The following is a 21,799-nucleotide window of genomic DNA, read 5'->3' as shown; positions in this document are numbered from 1 at the left end:
ACAAAAAAGAAAAAAGACTCACCTGTAGAAACTGAATCCAAGCCATGCCTGGGGATTGCAGAAGCCTCAATTGCTCCACACTTCATGTTTTTTTTTTACAGGAAGTTCAAGTCTCTTCCCCAGCACCAGATCTCTGAGCACTAACATGTTCCAATGAAATCTCCACCTTATTCTGCAGTGCAGCAGGGATTAGGGAGAGGTTCTCTGAGGCCCCGCTTCACAACCACCAAGAAAGCAGCTGCAAATAAAGATCACACAGTTCATTAGCAGAAAGGTGGCAGCAGCCACTCTTCCATTGCTGGAACCCATCCCGAGACACTGGGAAACAGGTAGAGACAGCCACAGCAAGGCAGCTGTGAAGCAAATTGTGCCCAGATCCCCAGAACAGGCTGATGGCAGCACAGACTTGGCAGGGTGTCCATGCAAGCAGAAGCACCAAGGCCCAGCCAGCCTCTCCAGGCTAACCTGGATACACACAGGCCTGGGCTGAGCCCTGCAGGAGCTCACCCACAGCAGCTCCATCCCCTCCCTCTGGCCAGTCCATTTGCAAGTTGAACATTTATACTCAGTGCCTCCACAAAGAAGTGTCAATTCCAGTACTGGCTCCAGCTGGACAGCTGGGGGGGCTGGGGAGGAGGAAAGGGCTGTTACTGAAGCTGTTCCTTTTCAGAGTGCAAGAAAGATCTCCTTATTTGTGAGGGAGCTCCCAGGCTGACCTCTGGGCACCACAAGGCAGATCTGCCCAGCTACGAGACTCAGCACTGGACTTAAAGCAAAGCTTAAGTAAGCAGCCAGACACAATCTGCTGAATTTCTCTGAACTTTATTGGCACTTCAGGAAGAACAAGGTATGGATTTTAACAACTCCTCTGATCAGGAAAAACATGTCTTAATCAAGGTTCTCTCTGCAGATAAACACATGGACCAATGAATTACTCCACAACCTTAAGGAATTGGTGTTTTATTATAATCCAGTAAAACAACTGGTCAAAAACCTTCAACATAATTTACAGCAACAAAAAATAAAACAAGAAAAAAAAAAAAAAAGCCAGGCAACATGTGGCAACTCCCCCCACCCCCAAGAGGAGTAGTTATCCAATTAAACTGGAACATGAAGAGGAAGAACAATTCACTGTATTCTAACAAATAAAAAAATGTGTCTACAAATCTCACCATAATACTGAAAGCTTCTTACATTAGTTTTCTTGCAAAATATCATCTTTATAATACAGTATACATTTCCAAGGGAAGGAGGACCATAAACATACCCTCCGTGCCTTGACTAATATTTTCTAATTGTGCATAGCTAGAAATATTGAAATCAAATATCATTAGATACCACTGGAATATAATACTGGTTAAAAAGAAGGCAGGGCTGAAACAACTACAAAGAGTTAGGTGGACTCACTGGCACAAGCCGTTCTATTCCTTTATTGGACCATGTGGAATTAGAACGTTTAAAAAAACAATATAAACAGAAGTCATGCCAACGTCATAATACATGAGAGCTCAGCAGTGTTGTGTGACCCATCAAAGCAGAAAATTACTGGTTTATTATTTGAACAAATATTCCAGGCACCATACATCAGCTTGTTAGGAAATTATTAAAATATTAGATAGGATTTTCTCCCCTCAAATGCATCAATAGTTGCCATGGACAGAGCAGAAGTGCTGAGAACCAGCTTTAAAGCACCAAAACAGAAGTTTAAAGGTTGTCTGTTCCCCAGTAACGAGACTCACACAGAGCCAGTGCCAATCACGTTCAGTACAGGAATATTCAAACACGTCCTGACAAATTTAACTCCAATCTTTCATTTGTGACTTTCATGGTACTGAGGCATATTTTTCTTGGCCAACAAAAAGCTTGCCATGTCATGTGCCCCCCAAAAGCACTCTGTGTCCAGGGGAGAGAAGGGGGCTCCCACATGACACACCTGGAGGTTTAACATGCATAGGTTGGCATGTTGCTTCTAACAGAGGTTGGCTGGTATTTGTATGAATCTCCACACAGACTTGCATTGCTTTCAAAAAATAACAGAACTGGTGAGGTTGTTTCCAGCCACCCAAGGAATTCTTGGGGAAATACTGCGGTTTGTTAACACTATTGTGAACATTTTTTTTGGCACAGTAAATGCTCCGGTTGTCAGATGTTTTTCTTCTATCACCATTACCAGTAACATCACACAAAAGGAGAATCAACAAAACTGAGCGGGTCACAAAATTTGGAATTATGCTAGGCAAGAAAATAAATCCCAGGCTAACCTAATGACTTCCTATAGGGACAGGCTAATCCAAGGAGGGCAAAACAAAGGAGGACTTCACTTTAGGTGGAACCCATTTTTAAGGTGACTCTCCTGAAGGCTAACAGTTCCTTTTATGAGGGATCAAGGCAACATCCAATTCAACCCTGAGCATACATGGCTATTTCCTCCACAGAAATGGCAGGGAGGACTCTGGATAGCTACAGCATGGGCAGCTTGGATGACAGGAGGTGATGGTTATTACAATAACTGGCACAAGCAGCTCTCAGGACCAATCTCACAACCATTTGTATCCCATTTCTAAGAGAAAGCCTTCTGTTCTCAAAGCTACAAAAGGCCAAAGCATCCTTCTGGGGATGGAAAAGCACTTGAGCCAGGGATGTGGCAGAGTGCTACTGAGGACTAAGAAAGCAATTGGACAGGTGTCTCAGAAACCTCTCCCCTCAAATGCTGCTTGTAGCCAGGAAGACAGATGCAGTCTTGTACATGACCCAGATATGAGAGCAGTTTTTGGTCCCCAGCTGCTGATCACTTTTTATGATTGCATCTAGTTTAAACTAAAGGTATCTGAGCTACAGTAGATCTATACACAGTCATAAGGCACCAACAACTATGTGCTAAAAAGGCCTCTTATGGAAAAACCTGAAATCTTGTTCACAAAACTAGAAAAGTATCTGTTCAGCAAGGGAAAATACAGCTACAATAATTTTTAGTCTTTTACATTTCTACCTCCCATTTTAGTTTTTCATTGGCAAAACCAAAAAGGAAGGCAGTGTACTTTAGCTATCTCTGCCTCACTGGTTACATTGAAGTCAGACAAATGATAGTGAACAAAGCCATTGACCAGAGACAAAACCTCTAGAAAGCAGGGAATTTGAGGCTTCAAACCACACTGTATCAGTGGAAATACTCCAAAGGCCGCCTCATGATTAGGAAATTCAAGGCTCCATCATTAAACAACAAAATGTAACACCAGCAGGAACACCACAGGATCTGTTTGGTCTGCTTATTTTTGTAGGACAAAAGCTTTGGTCTTTTAGAGAGAAAGTCTATATTTTACCTTCAATCCTTCTTCCTAAGCTCCAGTCTCCCCTTTTTAACTACATGATTCAGACTCTGGGTTAAGTCAGAAATTCAGACCCTGGCTACTAAGCTTAATCCTGAAGCTTGCACAGGTTAGTAGGAAGGCAGAGTGTCAGACTGCTAGCTCTTGACTATCAAATGCAGTACAAATATCTGCTGGTCTTCCCACACAATGGGAGAAGACAGCAACACAGCCACCTCAGTGGGCAAACCCAATACACTAAGACTTTACCCCAAGCCAAACAACTTCAGATTTTGCCTAATATACATTTGCTTCCCCAAGCCACCCCAGGCAGACATAATTACTATTCCTTCTTCTGTCACTTAACTCCAGCATTTGCCCAAAACTTGATAAATAAGACCATGGTCACTCTTCTGTAGTGGTTCCAGCATAGCACGATTATGAGTGATGATGGGAGAGGATGGGAAAGAGGGGAGAAGAGAGTGCAGGGCAGCAGGTGCAGGGGAGAGTTTACATGGACTCGAACTCGTCAATGCGCTGCTTGGTGTTGCCCTGCCGAATCTGACGGAGGGTCTTGTACTTGTCTCGGCCCAGGCGCATGTTCTCAGCGTGGATCATGTCATTGGCTGTCTTCTTGGTTTCATCCCGAGCGTTTGCCAGCTCTGAGGAAAGAGCCTTTGGAGGAGGAGAAAGACAGCAACAGGTTAGTACATTGCAGAGACTCAAAGCTGGATAAGGAGATTTCCTGCCAATCCTCCTAAAAATCCAGTATCTATAGAGACAGGAAACAGACAAGCCCCAGTGTATTCTTCTGGGCAACCTGCTCTAGCTGACCTTGCTTGAGCAAGGAAGTGGGATCAGATGATCTCACAGAGGTCCCTCCAACCTAATCAGATCTATGATTTTGTGGAAGTTGTTAATATTTCTCCCTAACATTTGAAGGTATAAAACATCAGGCAATTTGTCATCTATTTATCTTCGTCTAGCAGAGTTAAGAAAGATTGGCTCAAATGCCTGCACTTGAAAAGAATGGCCATGTGGAGGGATTCCTGAAGACAGCAGGAGCATCTTGCAGAATCTGAGGAATTACCAGCTTTCCACCAGAAAAGGAACTTGCTGCAGAAGATAAAATGCACCTCTAGCCCTCTGTGTGTAACCACCACAGTACAATGCAGAATAAGCAAAGCCTAGTGCAAGTCAGGCAGTACAACTAAATGCTTGGAATTGAACAGCAGAACACTGGAGTTCCTCACAAGAAGATGGTGCAATAGTGCTGTCTCTGTGCTGAGCCCTAGGGTGCTACTCCAGGGTTTTGCAATGCAGGGTTTTGCAATGCAACTCAGACTTGACAGTTAGAGACAGCTGCTGGATAGGAATCAGACAAAGTTCTTCAATTCCTTGCAGACAGGGCTATGAACAGCTGTCAGGTGGTTGGCAATACGCACAGAAAGAAAGCTACATCTGACAGATGCTGCTTGTTGGCACTGCTTCAAAATACTTCACTGCTTCCAGTAAAATGGAATTCAAGTGCCAGGAGACAAGATCTGCCTCTCTACTCAATGGTTAAGCAGCTATCTGGCAAGACCATGATCATCTCCCTTCCCTGCATCTCCCCTCATTTTATAAATAACAGCAATACCTTCCAGTTGCAAGAAATGTTGAGAAAAGTAGAAGCAGCACCCCCACACACACACACTCTGCTGCCAGCTTCTTACCTTCAAGTGTTTCTGGACCCTCTCATTCTTCTCTGCTTCAGTGGTGCGTTCCTCCTCACTGCGGTCCTTGATGGTGGCCTCTGACCGTAGCTCAGCACTGGCTTCTGCTGCATTCTCATCCTGCTCATCATCATGCTCATTCTCAGAGTGCATGGGTTCAGTGACATGAGGAGTACTCATGGCAGTCTTCAACTCCTCTTTGGTCTTCTCTAGGTCCTCCTGCACCCTCTGTGCCTGCAGTAGGATATGCCACAGTGAGTCAGTCAGTGTAATCCTGAGTGCCTGAGACTTCTCACAGAAGCACCACTTGGTGCTTTTTACAGGAGACCTTGCACCTCTGAAGGGATGTATTCCAAAGCTACTCAGCCACCATCATTTGCAAAATTTTCTGCTGGATAACACTTCAGAGATCTGAAGAATGGTTACTGTTAATGGAAAATGGGCAGCAGATCTAATTAGCCAAAAATTGCTACAAAAATTGTTAGAATAAGTCACCCATTCCATGGAGAAAACCAAAGCTGCGTATTTACAACAGCCTCAAGCTTGCAAACATTGAGTCCAGCATGGAATCTAGGGCAGTAGTTTAGGTTACAACCCAGAACAAAGAGCAATTCCACAGAAAGTATGCCATTTGTTCATTCTGCTTTACCTTATACTGCCACTCCTGCGCCTCGCTCTCCTTCTTCTGCCTGGCCAGCTCCAGCTGTGTGATCCTAGCTGTGAGTTCTGCCATCTCAGCAGCCTGCAGAAGAAAGGCTTTTAGTGGAAACAAAACCCAAGGTACTTGCTAAATCAAGCATTTAGTTCAAGTCCTGAGTGAAAACACATCTTTTCAGTAAGGAGAAAGTCTTCCTGTTAACTTCAGTTCCACCAATACCTCCATGATGAAAGAGGAAATGAAGCCAGAAAAGTTTTGCATTTCATTGTGGGTTGGGGTTTTTTTTTGGTTGTTGAGTTGGTTCTTTTTCCTTCTCCCCAAAACAGACCTACAAAACTCAGTTCTTTGAATCCAAACCAGGGAAAGCAACACTTCATCATTATCACATACAAAAAAAGGCAAAAAGCAATACAAAGCTACTGTACAGCTACACTTGTATTTACATGTATTTTCATCTACTTGAGGATAAAAATTGAAGAACCTATGAATGCAGTGCTTCCTCACTATATTCATAGCCTGGTTTGCTTCAAAAGCTTAGATGCTTCCCCTTTCACTATTTTCCCTACTTGATTTTCAGTTCACCAACTTACCAACTGTTCCTGGGTCTTTTGTTGATCATGGGATGCTCTCAATAGGGCCTCCTTTGCCTCTTCTGCCTCTCTACGTTCTTTAGCCAGTTTCTCTGCTTCCTCCTGAGCTCGTTTTCTCTCCTGTTCCAGCTCCAGAGCTCTGCGGGTCTGTTCTTCCAATTCTGAAAATAGGGGAGCGCATTTCAAGTCAGATCAAGGAAAGAACGGCAGTAGAAGAGGAAAGTCTGTCTGGATAAGGGTTTTCCTTCAGAGGGACAGGTAAAGGAGGGATGCAAGCAACTGTTCCCTGTCCTCTCCTTTACATTTTACTTGGAGCTATAAGACTAAAAGTCAGGCCCACTCCCAATGGATTTGTGGAGAAGCACCCATCCAAAAATTACATACCTAAGGGTAGAGAATCATTCAGTATTTTGCTTGGGCAACACCACACTAACTTAGCCAAGCAATTAGATAATAAATCACCACAGCAATGGCTGGTGTGATCTCTGCTTCATTTTTTTACTCCTTCCTCTATAGATATGCTGGAATAAAGCTTCCAGCCAGCACAGGAACAATGGCAAGGTACTTCTGCTGCCAGGAGAGATACCTTGGCTGTTACCCATTTCTTTAATGCATATCTTTTTTCAGCATATGGAGGGCTTACATTCAGCTTCAGGAGGCTAAACCAGGGCCCTAACATCAGTTAGCACAAAACACTGGAGAGACAAATTGCTCAGAGATGCTCATAGCTTTACTATTTGAACCCTTCTCACTCAGACTATTCATCATCAAAGGAAACACTGAAAGATTTCCTATTACCTTGCTGAGCTTTCTTGGTTTGCTCCTCAATTTGCTTGAGTCTCTCCATCAGCTCCTCCTTCTCACGCTCAATCTTCTCCTTCTCCTTTTCTGCCAACTCCCTCTTCTTCTTCTCATTCTCCAGCAGGGCTCTGATGGAAGGAAGCCACAATGTAATTTCAAACCAACTTGGAGCACTTCGTACTAAACACACAAAAAGAGCACACACAAGATGTGCCCTACAGCACTCAGATAATGAGCTTTACTCCAGATGTACCCCTTTACAGAAGTGCAAAAATAAAAAGCTCTGGTGGCATTCATCTCAGTGACAAGTTCATAAATCCAAAAAAGTAATGGGAAGTCACATTTGTGATGAGTACCATTAGTATCAACCCATTAGACCTACTGAAGCAGAAAGCAACCTGCTCTATTTCTGGCTCAAGCAGATTAAGGTGCTGCCAGCCATTTATCCAGCACATGAGGCTACTGATGCAGTGATTAGTCACACCCAGGTTACTCAGAACCCTACCAACCTCTCCATCTGTTTCTGGTGTTTCTCTTCCCGAGCCTGTGCCTTCATCTGCTGCACCTCAATGGTGTCTGGTTTACGTCTGCGCATGTAGAGCTCGTGGTTCCCCATGCAAAGCGCCAGGATTCGTTTGTTAATCCGTAACCGAGGGGCATAGAATACAAAGTCCTTGGGACAAGAAAAAGGCAGCATTAGACCTGTTCTTTCAGCATAAGAAGCTCCTTGTGGATGCACTATGCTCCTAAGACCCCGAGCTTTTTAGAGTTGCCAGTCAGCTTTTCTTAATAATGTCTAATTCATTGGTGGTGGCAGTTAGGCACTTATTTCTGGAATGGATTTCAACCTGACAAGCACACCCAGGGCAGGGGCACCCACTGTGTCATTCCAGGGCTCTGGGTTTCACTGTAACACATTCCTAGCACCAAGCACACAACATCTTAGCATCACCATTTCATCACAAACCAGCAGGGCTGCTTTACCAGGCACACCGAGTCCCTGGCTTCTCCCACCTTCCTTCCCACTTCAATAATCTGTATAATAGCCTGGCCAGCCACATTGAATGTAAAGTATTGGCTTATGCCAGAAAGGGTGTCAAATGTTACAATCAATGGATAAATAACTTTGTTCTGTTCAAAAGGAGCAGCAGCAGCAGGGAAATGCCTTCAAGCAGCAATGGAACAAGAATGACCAGAAGAACAGATGGTACTGGCTAGCACAGGAAATTATTAGGCCTTAAAGATGAAAGCAATTACATTCAATATAAATTTGCAAGGAAAAAACCTTCCAGCCTACCCTACAAAATGACCTAAAGCTTCTGCTTTAAATAAAGTGAAAACCTGCAAAAGATCATCCCACACATTATTAAAGCCAACGGGTGGCAAAGGAAGCATCCACAGCTAATAGAGATACCTCAGATCCCTAACTGTATTACCAGAGAATCTGAACAGTCTTAGGAAAATCAGAAACCCTAAGCAAAGGGCTATTCCCTGCCACTGATGTTAAAAGCTTAAGCTTATACTAAATTTCTACCCTCTTAGCCAGAAAAAAAAAAATCATAACTATCACTTGACTGCCCTGAGCAGCTCTCCCTGCTTACATCAGTGTTCATGCTACTGATGAAAAGACTCTGCAAAAAACCCCAAAAAGTCCCCAAAACCAAACCCACAGAAATTGTTCAGCTAAGAAGCTGAAAGTTTAATAGCTTAATAGGAATCTTGCTTCTTACTGGTGCTTTCTTGTCAATAGGCTTAATAACAAATTTCTTGTCATTGAATGAGATATTTCTGATCTCACTCCAGGGGAATCCAATTTTTGGTGTTAGCCTGCAAAAATGGGAAGCAAAAAGAAATAAGAGAGCCCAAAGTCATTCCAAATTCTTGACTTAAAATATAAAGCTCAAAATTATACCAAATCCACCCTCATATTTCAGTGCTCTTATGGTAGTTGAAATCAGCAGACACAATTAGTCACACAGATGAAATATAAATATAAGAAGCAGTTTTTCATTCCCACTTTTTTGTTTTTTAAATGAAAATCTGAACTGGAGAATGCATCTATAGCAGGAAGACTAGGGATAAAGTGAAACTATATTGAAAAGATTTGCCAATTTCTTGTATTTGTTGGTCCAAAGAAGCACATTTTATGGATTATTCTGGCAGTGTCAAAAACACAGCCAAGAATTATATAGAAATTGTGGAGTTTAGTTCGCATTCCAGGAGAGATTGATTTTGAATGACTTTACATTGGAACGGAGCTGAAGGCAGTGATGGAGAGGAGTTTATTACCTATCATTCTGCTCATAAATGTTGAGTCCAAGAGCATCTACACCTAGCCAGAGCTCAGAGCCTTTCTTGTTCTTAATGCTGAAGTAGTTCACACCGTACATTTCCAAATCCTGTGCAATTTTCAGGTACTCCAAGACAGCATCTTCTCTGCAGCATGTAAAAAAGAAAGCAGATATTCTCTATTGAGTCTTTAAGCCATTAGAGCAAGAAGGTGCTATCTTCCCACATGGACAGAGCAGCAACAAGCTGGCAAGGGTTCTAAGCATCACCCTAGTAGATAATTACAAACTCAGTCTTGTTTTATTAAGAACAGCCAGCTGACCTGGACCAGCAGAGGCATGTGAACCTAGTTACTCTCAGCAAAATAACCTGAAGAATGCTAATTTATCCTGAAGCAAATCACAGATTTTTTTGTAATGCATTTGTACATTACACACTAACACTACTTTAAATACAGCAGTTTCACACTGCATTGGTTACCTAATCATTCCTCGATGTTCCTCATGCCACACCTGGATCCTCTCCTCCCACTGGTCCTTGTTAAGCTTGTGCTGCTCCAAAACCCTAGAGAGAGTATAGATGGGGTGTTTCAAACCAAGCACTACATATTTGTACACACACAATCACATCACTCTATAATAAATACTCCATTGGCATCAGAGTTCCCCCACAAAAATACTCCAAGAAATCCAGCTTCATTAAAAGGCTAGATAGAGACAATGGTCAGTATTCAGACTTCTAATAAATGACAAATTTTATTCAGTTTCTTCTCCTTGTAGCGTATTTTGTTTTGGAGCTTCTCTTACTACTTCTGATTAGTTTCAGAGTACCAATAGGAAGTTTAAGGTTAAATCTCTTAATTAATTGAATACTAATCTAAATTCTCAAAGTGGCACAAGGCTATATTTCATTCTAAGCATTGCAATCAAAACACCCCCTACATTAAAAAAATTAGAAATCACAAACCCTTTAAGAAAGAGAATGTCTAAGACTATCCAGGTTCACTTGCCTTTGAGGGAGCAGTTTATCACTAGCAAGGTAGCCAGACTTGTGCACATCTTTGTTGAAGTCTCCGTATTTGGACTGGACGGCATAAGAAGCCAGAAGAACAGCTGTTTCTGGGGGACAGTAAATGTCATCATTCAGAATTGCCTCCTTCACTTGCAGAAAGAAAAGGCGCTGTGTGATGTCCTGGATCAGCTCTTCTGCCACATCTTCTGGGTAGAACTTGGCACGGAATTTGAAAAGCAGGGGGCTTTCTTTACGTACATCTTGTGCTGTTACCTGGAACAGAGTTAGCAGATTTTATAGCCTATATACAAGTGAAAGGGAGCAGTTTACAAACAGGAAGACAAGCATGCACTAGAAAAAAAAAATCTCCTTTCCAATGCAGAAAAGTGTATAGAAAAGCAAGGATTTTCAATTACTTACTGCTAAATACCTCATCATTTCTCCCCACTAGACTTTCACAAGCCAGTACTTATTACCAGTGGTAGCTAAGTTACTTCCCAGGTTTCTTCCCAGCCAAGATGCTCACATGAGCACAACATCAGCATTTTACCAGGAAGGGTAACAAATCTGGCCTGGTAAAGAGAGCTGAATGCAGGACCAGGTCAGATACCACAACTCCTCACACCCTGGGGAGGGAGTGCGTGGACACCACAACACCAACTCACTGATCCTGCAGTACTTGAGGTGCATGGGTAGGCAAGAACAGCTCTCTGACAGAAGTATGGGGACTGAATTTACCCCTGCACTCTCAGAAGGGAACAAGGACAAGCAAAACTTTGAAGCAAACATACCTTTTTGTTCAATTTTAGCCACGTTGAGAAGCCCTTGGTGTCTTGATACTGAAGTCCAAAAAACCAGACTTCTCGCAAACCAATTGTCTTGACAACCTGAAAGAAAGGTGATTATTAGCAAGATCCCCAGATGGACTGAACTTACCAGTGGCTGAAAACATGTTAGAGGTAAGTTCAGACAAAGACAGTGGCCTGACCACCTGCCTCTCCTGCTGCAGTGCACAAGATGACTGAGCTTCTAAGAGGTCTAAGTGAATGTGTGTAATATTCTTTCTACTCCTTCAGCTCTTTAAGGCTTGTTGCTATTTATAAACAACAGCTGGGACATTATTTTTTTTCAGCTACTTATAAGCCAACATGTATAGCCAAAATACAATGCAACAGCTCTGACAGGTTTAGTAACTGCCAGGAATGAGGAACACAGCTCCATTTTCAGGTATATCCCACACTTATCATGCAAATGTACTATTCCTGGGCAAGTCATGAATCACCCTGCTAGGCTGTGCTACTTTAAGATTTGTTTCTACTCCACTGATAACTATAGACAGGCCTTTCATACAGCTCTTTACTGAGCAGCACCATTAAGAGGAAGTGCAGAGGCTAAATCCATATGCCATCTCTTGTGACAGGACAAAGAGCCACCACAGACATTAACTACACCACTGTGTGAGCTCTCGCTGTAGTTACTTCCCTAGCACACCAGGCATGCTATGCAAATAGGAATGAAGAAGGCTTTAAAGACATGTTGTAACAAGAGACAAGAGCCTCATGGTGAGACAGCAAGACTACTGCAGTACAGTGCCACTGTTGCTTAAAGGAGGGGGAAGTTTCTCCAAAGCCTGATTGCTATCAAGACATCCCCCTTTGTGCCCTGAAAAGCCTGGGGCATGCCACAGGGTGCAGCAAGGGGCTAACATTGGTGTAGAGACTGAGAACTTGCCCTGTGAAAACCAGCTGCCAGGTCAGTTGATAGAATTTTGTACTGCCCAAAGGTGCGCTCTGCTCCCTTCTGATGTGGTGGTCTCTACTTTGGCAAGATACAACACCAAAGACATAGGTTCCCCACAAACACATCACTAATTGGATTGTTTAGGGCTTGGGTCAGACATTTCATCTGTCCTTTCAAAAGCAGCATTAGGGCCTTTGTTCCTTTCAGGCAGAAAAACCAAATGCAGTTTTCAGCAAAGGCATGCCATTGATGGCACACACAGAGACAAAACCTACACTAGGTCATGTAGTCCATGTACATCATCCCACTGGGGTTCCTGAAATTATTCATCCTGTCTTGCTTGAACATGAACAGGAGAGCTGGGCCAGAGCCCCTGCAGATTCAGGGGGATGTAGGTCACTTGTGCATCACACAGCAGGATGCACACAGCTAAGGAGGCTTTCGGAGAAGAGTCAGGTTTTGCTATACACATTAAGTTTTGGTCACTGCAATATAAGAAATATATTAATCTCTAATATTAAGATATTAGAGAGGGTCCAAAGGGGGCAATGAAGATGAAGGGCTTTGAGGGGAAGCCCTATGAGGAGTAGCTGAGGGCTTGGTCCATTCAGCCTGAAGAAGAGAGGATTCAGAGGGGACCTCATCACAATCTACAACGTCCTTGTGAGGGGAAGAGGAGGGGCAGACACTGATCACTTCCCTGTGGAGACCAGTGACCAAACCCAAGGGAAGAGCCTGAAGTTGTCAGGGAAGGTTTAGGCTGAATACCAGAAAAAAAAAAAAAGGTTCTTCACCCAGAAGGTGGCTGTGCACTGGAACTGGCTCCCCAGGGAAGTGGTCACACCACCAAGCTTGACAGTTCAAGAAACATTTGGACAATGCTGTCAGTCATATGGTGTGATTCTTGAGGATGGTCCTGTGCAGGGCCAAGAGTTGGACTCAATGATCCTTCTGGGTCCCTTCCAACCCAGCACATTCTGTGATTGGAAGCAGGTGGTTCAAGGAGGGGAAGAAAGGCTGTCCTAGAGCCCAAGGATAGCTCTGTTCTTGGAAGCATTAACATATGAATGGGATGGAAGCTCCTCACTGGACTGTATGGGTCTGCTTTCCTCTCTTCCACTTGACAGCAGCTTATGCCTGGGTATTCAACAGGCTGGACTGCCAGCAAGGAGCTGAAAGGCTCCACACTGTGGTCCCACACAAAAGGACTTTTATTCCACAGCAGAAGCCTGCACAGCAATAGCAGAGACAACAAGGAGCTGGAGGCAGAGAAGAGGGGAGACAGCACAGCACTCACCATCACAGTCCCAAGGTGCCACTGAACTAAGGCAGGGAGGATAGTCCTCCTCCCTCCTCAGCTTTAGCAAGCTAGTTAGTTCCATTTAGCAAGGGGAAAAGCATGAAGAAGAAACAGCTTTCTACAGCTGCAAGGAATCTGGCTGGCAGCAGCATAATTACGTCTGGGGGTGTACAGCATTCAGAGCCCTAATGAACTGTGAGATGTTCCAAAAAGCAAACAGCTACTGGCAGTGGCTAAGGATGGAGAAGGGCTGGCACAAAGGATGGGAGAATAGAGAGTCTGTTTAACACAGACAATAATACTTAAATACCTAAAATCTACACTCTCATCTGGAGATCAGCATCTTTTCTTCATGCCAGGGGGAGCATTAAGTCAGTCCCTGGGTTTTGTTTAGCCTGCTGGGTAAAGCTCGGTTTACAATGGGCAACAGATTGGATGCAGCCTTAAAATCCAGCTGTCCCATGGTACCTTGACCAGCTACTACAAAACTGTTAATTGAGTACTACTGTTAGCTTAAAATTCTACTCAGTAAGCCATACTGACATAGGGATAAAGTTGCCTTTCTGGTGACTCATTTTATCCTCTGCAGAAAGTCTAAGCACACATTACTAGGGTTTTTTTTAGTTATGTTCAGAGAAGAAACAGAAGATCTTTTAGGTAACCTTTTCTCTCACTCTTTCTTACTCCATGTTTTCTAGGTCTTCATGACAATTCCTGTCCTTTCCCTCAGCACTTACCCAGCTCCCTCTGAACTATGCTCCTGCCATTGGTTGCTGCTCCACAGCAGAAGAGGGAGCCATAAGCAGCCTCTTAAATGTACATTTTAGCATCAAGATGATGACTGAAAAATGGCTGTCATTCTCAGCCCAGGAAACACACCACCACACTGGCAAACAAGTACAGATTCTGATGAAAGCACTATTTACACACAGGCAAGACCAAAGCATGCAGGCAGAGGAAAAGGCGTAGCACTTGGATCATGTTCCTGCATCAAAGGCCAAATCATCTCAGGCTATATCATGGTACAAGTGCCTTGAATGTTGCCCTAGTTAAAGATGAGGTAGGTCTCTCTCCCTTTCTACGACAGGCATGTCAAGTATATCTGAGAGAAAACTGCCAGCTAACTTTCTTGCTGGAGGAGCTCTGAACTGGTGCCACACCTGCAGTTTCATATGCCAGTCAGAAACAACTTAGAATGTGGTCTTCCAGGTACCCTAACTTAGTACCCAAGTTAGGCTCCATTTACAGCCACAAATACTCAACTATTCCCCCTCCATTTAGCTGGTGGATGCACTTCTTAATTTTTCCTTCCGAAGTGCCAAAATGTCAGAGTGCTAAACTACAGGATTTTGTACTTACTACTGTTTGCCATCTTTAGCAAGCAGTCCATTTTTGGTTGGAACTACTGCTTTTCTAAAAGTCAGAAAGTTTCCACATGTTCCTGTGAAATTTGAGATACATTTTCATACCACTCAACCACAAGCCTTCGTTACAGGAACAAGAGTTCTGGGGTTTGCTGAGGCAACCAGCCACTATCCTGAGACTTGCTTTTTGCCATGAAACTACCTTAGTGAGTTTTGGTTTCAGTGCTTTCACCTAGTGGATTAAGTGTTCCAGAGCCATTTTATATGTGTTTAAACACTACTAGGTAGGACCTAGTAGTAGCCAAAGATTTCTCTTACACTCTCCCTCCCCAAAAAGCTTCGTTTTCAGGCCATGAGACACCAACCACCTTTATTCCAAACACAGCTCAATTCAGATGGAGTTACTCAAAATTCAAGAGGGGTTTGATCAGCTTGTGCTGTAAGCTAAAGCAAACATGAAAGAAGTCTGACAAACTAGTACTCTACAAAACCAAATTGTTACTCTACAAAACCACTAAATTCACTGCAGCAGATAAACAAGAAGGAAGCTGCTAAGCATTACCAAGGTTTCTATCTGCACAACACCTCAGTCATGCAGAAAAGCCTTGCAGAAAAGAAAGGCAAGACAAGCCAGGGCACACAAACTCAGAATCTTAGGAGATCTGGCTCTTAATGAAATCTGAAAGAACCGTAAGAATTAAAAAGAAAATGTGTAAGACTTAATGTTGAACATAAAATACAGCATCAGTGACCAGGTTTAAAGTGTGCAGAGAGGTGTTTATTGTTATCATTTTAATCCATAGATAAGTGCACTTTTCTATGACAAGCTTAGTTCTGACCCCAGAAGCTCACAATAATAAGGAAAAGCATCTTTGGAAGGATAACCACGTTTTTAAAGTTTGAAGTGATGGCTACTGAAGTTTCTCATGTCACATTTTCTTTAACCTGTGACTTGTCTTCATGGTTCTTAACTGGACATAAATCACCTTTAAGGAGATTGGATGCTCAATGATTCAAGCTAGAATCAATTTACCCAAAAAAAGGAAGTTTGAGAGGCAAGAGTTTGGAGAGAGAATTTCAAAGCCATCCACAGCAACAAATAATTAAGAATTTTCACCAGACAACAGATTGTTGTCTACACATCTTTGATGTGTAGAGACATACAGTGCAAAGCACTGCTGTGGTTTACTGACTGCTCTCCAGACCAGCTGCACCCCAGCCCAATACAGAAAAGGGTCAAAGGAGGAAAACAAGCAGCTATCACTGTTGCAGTGCCTGTGCTCTGCATGCCCAGGAAAGCAACATTTCAAGGTACCTGGGAAGTAATAAAGCCTATGGGATAAGCAGCACCCCTGACATGCATAGCCCATCCTTGAGCTCTTCTTTTAATCCATCACTGGCAGCTGAGGAATGGGAGCAAAGTTACAGTTCTTGCTAGTGAGTCAGTAAGCACTGGAGTTCAGCAGCTGATGTTAAAAGGTACATCAGCAAAACTGCAGAAGACAGACAGTACAATCCTGTCTCATTTAATCCAGGTTTTGTCCTTGCACATAAGCCTAAAATATTTAAGCTAAAGCTGTACAGTTACAAGATTAGGGAATAGGAAGAGCTCTAGTATAAATCGTGATGTTACTGCTCATGTATATCAGCTCAGTGGTATTTCTACAGCCAGCTACTTTGGGGCAGAAACCACTTCCTTCAAAGCAGAGAAGTATCTGCATTGTTCTGTCACTACAAAAATTCACTTTGAAATTTAACCAAGCAGGAAAGAGGAAGACAAACATTTCTACCTCACACTCATTCACATATTATTACTACAGAACTTTAGACTCAAATGCTTTTCTCCTCATTAAGCTAAAACCTAGCTACAAGCTTTCCAAAATCTTCTGAATTCTATTCGGAGTGGGCCAGAATCATGTGTGGCATAATGGATACATTTATCTACCTTCATATACAACAGGTGAAAATAAATACTGCCTGAATGTTACTGAGCAAAGCCAGCAGATTGCACTAAGGTAGCCATGCAGCTAAAAAGCTTGCTAATGCTTAGCAGTTTCCTTCTTGCTTAACTCAGAACTGGCAGTTCAAAGTGAAAGGGCACCCCAGGGCAAAAAGATGCTGGATATCTTAAAATTTTTCTGTACAAGAGTCAAAAATCAGGTTTCACACTAGAAGTCAATGTCCTACAACAGCAAAACCATACATCTGCTTTGTAGAGGAGCTCTCCCTTCCCTCAAAAAAGCACTGATGAAAGCAGATCTTTTTTCAGAATCAGCATCATGCAGAAAACAGTAGAGTATCCAGTCCAGGGGCACAGCGTGGCTTAAGGGAGCTAGAAAATAAACAGAAGTAACTTTGTTCTCACGCACCCCATCATGGGACCCCAAGCAACCTAAGGATAGAAACTGAGGCAGAGTGAACAATGACCAGCCAGAGAGCAGTCACAGTGTCAGCAGGGACAGCAGCACTGGACTCTCCCTTTACAGGAGCCAATACACAAAAACAGCTCAGTCATGTGAAAAATACTGGATATGCAACAGCTGACAATACATTTAAAGGTCCATCCCTTTCCTACAGGGAGGAAGTTTTATGTCAACCAGACCTTTTAGAAATAACAAATGGTTAAAACTAGCTTCAGACACTTTTTCCCTCCCCCATTTTCAGCTTCATCTACAATCAAATTTAGGTGAAGTAAGCACTGCCTCAACTTAGAAACTCAGTTCTGCAACAGCATTTGTTTTCTCCCTTGGCAAAGTGTTTACTGTGGAAAAATCAAAACAAAATTCTGTTTAGACAGGTGCTGTGTGAAATACACTGAAGGGAGGAAAATGTGCAGCTGTCCAAGAGCAGGACAAAGGAGTGAAATCAATTACTAGACACGAAGAGCTGCTATATTGGAAACATAGCTGGATGGTTCTCAGAGACAAACTGATGAAGCCCAAGTCTGCCACCAATGTCAGTTTGCAGCAGAAGCCACAGATGACCTAGAGCTGACTGAAAATACCATGTGCAGATTAAAAATATTACTGACGTGAGTAGTATTGTTTCTCAGCACTTGGTGCTTTGCTTGGATAGTAGCAGAAGCCAGATATTGAAAAATAATAATGGCAAGCATCCACATGAAGAACATCCCCTTAAAAAAAAAAAAAAACAACACCCAAACAAGTTCATTTTTTTATGAACCTGGGGACATGTCACCTCAGCTTCATTAGCAAACACTCTCATGAACCAAATGTGGCAGAGTTCCATGTTGCACAGATGGATTCTGGACAGAACTTGGCTGCCACTTTTATAAATCCACACCTGTCAGATCTGAGACCACACGAGGCTAAAATATGCAGGAGCTACTACATAATAAGATATAGACAGCTGAGAACTACACTGCAATTCAGAACTTTTTCAAAAGCCTTTTTACTTTTCCCATTATGAAAGGATGCTCTTTCACTAAAGCTTTGGATCTCCCTCCATTTCAGGGCTGGGCTGCAAAGAGCAATATATCATCTAGTGTTGAATCATCCAGCTGAGTACAAGAGAAAACAGTAGTTTGTGGTTAAAGATCTAAAAAAATGTACAAAAATTTAAATTATATTTGCTGGCCCCAAATGAAATAGCTGACTTCAATGGGTGATTCAGCCCTTAATTTTCTCTCTTCCTTATGATAGGTACTACGTGGAGCTGACCCCAGAATGCTTAGCTCTACTGAACCACACCCAAATCTGACCTATCTGGTCTGGCAGTTCTCTCATCTTGTCATTAGTCCAAGATTCAATTTGCATGTCTTTGAGCTATGAATTTACTGTTCCCATTTCTCTCCAAGGAGTAAATCCACGGCCAATTACAGCAGGCAAACACAGTGGAGTCTGTCAAAGTTTCACTCGCTGCAGCTGATAATGTCTGTCTTCTCCTGCTCCAACTTTGGGCTGCACATGCCTCCCTGCTCCTGCTTGGGCCAGAGCAGCAGGAAATTTGCCTGCCCAGTGAAAGCTGGGGAAGGCTGAAGTACCCTGTGCAGACAGCCCAATGTAGTATGGTACAGCCATCACTGCTCTTCAGGTTTCCCTCAGGGCCTGATGGGAGTACAGAACATCACTTTACCTGCACTTCAAGGTCCCAGCAGCATTTGAAACCCAGCTGAGCCTCTCCTGGCTGAGAGACCAACGACCCTTTGGAATCAATTACACAATGCTTGCAGGTAAGTCAACCAAAAATTGCTTACTAGGTCCCCCCATAAGTCTTCTCTTACAAATGAAGACTGCAGATATCTAGTGCTTTCCAATTACTATTCTTTTGAGCCTTAGCACCAATTCAGTTCACTAGAAGTAATAGCTCCTAACACAATCTTGGCTATTACAAAATGCAGTAGTTTTGGGAAAAAAAGTACAATTTCTTACTGTGCTGAGTTCTCTTGAAGCTATTACATATAGTGACACTCAATCTTTGAAGTCCTTTAGAAATTATTTGCTGTTGCCTCAATAGAATTACAATGTCTTTATCAACTCTATATCTTCTGCAGCTCCATCACTTACCTGATCAAAGAGTTGCTTCCCTGTGGTGTTGGGCTGGATGGCAAACTCCAGCTCAGCATCCATGGTGGTAACACGCACACTGATCTGGAAGACAGAAAAATGCATCATTACAACACATGCTCTAAGTGATGCTACCCAGTAATGAAAACAAACACCTGCCCAGGACCAGGAAGCAGCTCTCAAGCCTCCAGGAACTTCACTGCCAGCAGGCACAAAGTCACTTGCTCTGCCAGCACGGTACTCACAGCTTTCCTGTAGAATATAACTTTCCTGTTTTACAGTGGTTTTATCCTCTCTGATCCTAAAAATATTCACAAGTACTGACACACATGAGAGCCATTTACATCTTACAAAGTTTAATTTCCAGCATAGAACATTCTGGTGTCTTTCACAAAAGCGGAGATGTTCCACAACTGGGTGCACACAAGTGGACATCCAACCCTTTTGTTTGAAGGGTGAACACCAAGGAAGTTCCCAGAAGCATTAACAACCCAGTGTGCCACAGAAGGCTGGTCAATAATAACAATACACTTCCAGTGTTTGTGAGTATTTGGAGAAGTTAAAAGGCACAATCCCTGACATGGGATCCAGGGGCGGTGGGAATGAAGCAGACAAGATGCAAGGATGCCCTCCCAGGCTAAGACAAAAAGGCTGCATGATGAACATGAGAACAATTCCCATAGCAGTAGAGCTGCCAACACTGCTTTCCAATATTTTCAGGGAGATAGAAGACCTCTAAAAACTGCAGATTTTTTTTTTTGGTATTATTTAAAATTGTAACCAAGATTTCATAGATCTTTTAACCGAGACTATACTAGCCTTAGATGCAAGATCATGAATGGTCTTCCAGAAGAAATGTTATATGATGCACTATTTTGACAGGAATGTTTCACCATCACATTTTCACTTGTGGCATGAAAGTGGCAAGAAACTGCAGCAAGGGAGTTCACAGCTTCATCCCACAGAAGCAGGAAGACACACACACATTTTTCACTTCTCATGAAGCAAGTTAAACAGCAGAGGCGTTTCAGGTCAAATGCTAGTGTAAAACACTGATGATCCCATTCATAACTCCTGATAATTATTGGGAAACATGATTTAGATGCTTGGGGCTAGACAGAAACTGTCCTGGCCTGAAAGCAGATGCCTTAATTTTAGGCCAGCAAAGGTGAGGTCTGCAAGTACACCAAGCTGCCTGAGAATCCAATTCTATTTGCATGCCTATCAAAAGGGTAAAGATACCTCACAATTTTTGAGCACAAGCTGTACATATTAAAACAGCTTTATTTAAAATATTTTTCCATCAAAGCAAAGGTTCAAGGCTTGAAATTGTACAGACAAGATACTCACAATGCACCAAACCCCAGCACACAGGCCTTGCATTAACAGTTCTCTCTTGCCATTTCCTCAGATCAACAAATCCTAATTTTTTTGCTCTTCAGTGCAATCAATCCTATTAGTACACTCTACCAGGCTTCCAATGGTGAGGGGTGGAGGGAATTACACTGTGAACAGCTTTAAGAACAACTCAATGTCATATTTGGACTATAAGCTAACTGCATGACACAGCAGACCAAAAAAGCAAGAGTAAGCAGAGAAATATTCAAGGAACCACATAATACCAATATGATCACAGACAGTTCTGATTCCTGTATTTCTACCAAAAATATGTACAGATTTCACATCTTGTTTAGTAATAAACTAGACTGCAAGAGAACTAGAAGCAGGATTTTTTTCCCCAAGAAGAAATGTTCTGCTAGTTACTATAGGTAAGTACAAAAAAGAGACCACTAACTACAACAAATATTTTGATGTTTCCCAGAAAGCCAGCTTCAGACCGGGCATACCACTATTTTGTACTTGATAGCCACTTGAGATAAACCTAAAGGTTTTCTTGTTTTAAGTTAAGCTAAAAATTATGTAAGGCTAAAGGTAGGCTTAGCAGAGCTAAGCTGAAGTACACAAAAGTTGAAGTTCTACCTGTTTCATGCAAAAGGAATGCTATTTAGACATTACTAGAACAAAGATATCATGAACAAGTATATCAGGAATAAGTTGGTTTTGAAGCCCTGTAAACCTTCTGACACAATGTCAAACTTAGGCAAAACCATCCCACAGAAGTAGCAAGGAAAGCACAAATGGCCTAAACTCCTAAGAACAAAGCTTTTTTTTTTAATTAACAGCTTTCAATAGCATGGAGATGCCCTAAGTTCTCTTAGTGTACACCTTCGCAAAATTATTCTCTTTGAATACTAGACCTTGACAATGGGCTAATTTCATGGTGCTTTGGTGAAACAAAAATCTGGCCACTTCTTAGAAGGGCTGAATGCTCCCCAAAACAGGTTTGCTGCTTAGACTTGGAGGCAGACTTCTGCTTCTCTCTTCTGTAAGCCTGATTCACCCAGCACAGCCACCAGTGAAAGCAAAGCTGTCCATAAGCTACACTCAGCATAAGAGGGGTTACATTAAATGAGCCATTAAGTTACACCTTAGATTTTTT

General features: G+C 42.6%; 1 protein-coding gene across 2 annotated transcripts in view; it reads right to left on the bottom strand.

The window, feature by feature from the left end:
• Nucleotides 1-806: 806 nt before the first annotated feature.
• Nucleotides 807-21,799, bottom strand: part of MSN (moesin) — a 41,110-nt gene continuing 20,117 nt past the window's right edge. The window contains exons 2-13 of one of the 2 annotated variants that reach the window (XM_053955730.1): nt 19,300-19,383; nt 11,161-11,256; nt 10,368-10,642; nt 9,839-9,922; nt 9,359-9,505; nt 8,800-8,896; nt 7,579-7,742; nt 7,067-7,197; nt 6,269-6,429; nt 5,670-5,762; nt 5,021-5,254; nt 807-3,980 (exon numbers count right to left, since the gene is read on the bottom strand). In XM_053955730.1, the coding sequence (XP_053811705.1) occupies nt 3,816-3,980; nt 5,021-5,254; nt 5,670-5,762; nt 6,269-6,429; nt 7,067-7,197; nt 7,579-7,742; nt 8,800-8,896; nt 9,359-9,505; nt 9,839-9,922; nt 10,368-10,642; nt 11,161-11,256; nt 19,300-19,383 (1,731 nt within the window). In that variant the 3' untranslated portion in view covers nt 807-3,815. Of the gene's footprint in view, nt 3,981-5,020; nt 5,255-5,669; nt 5,763-6,268; nt 6,430-7,066; nt 7,198-7,578; nt 7,743-8,799; nt 8,897-9,358; nt 9,506-9,838; nt 9,923-10,367; nt 10,643-11,160; nt 11,257-19,299; nt 19,384-21,799 lie in introns of those variants that run through there. The other variant, XM_053955731.1, reaches the window with a different exon arrangement.

This window comes from Vidua chalybeata, chromosome 14 (assembly GCF_026979565.1).
Source record: "Vidua chalybeata isolate OUT-0048 chromosome 14, bVidCha1 merged haplotype, whole genome shotgun sequence".
In the NCBI taxonomy this organism is placed as follows: domain Eukaryota; kingdom Metazoa; phylum Chordata; class Aves; order Passeriformes; family Viduidae; genus Vidua; species Vidua chalybeata.
This window is presented reverse-complemented; position numbering and strand designations above follow the sequence as displayed.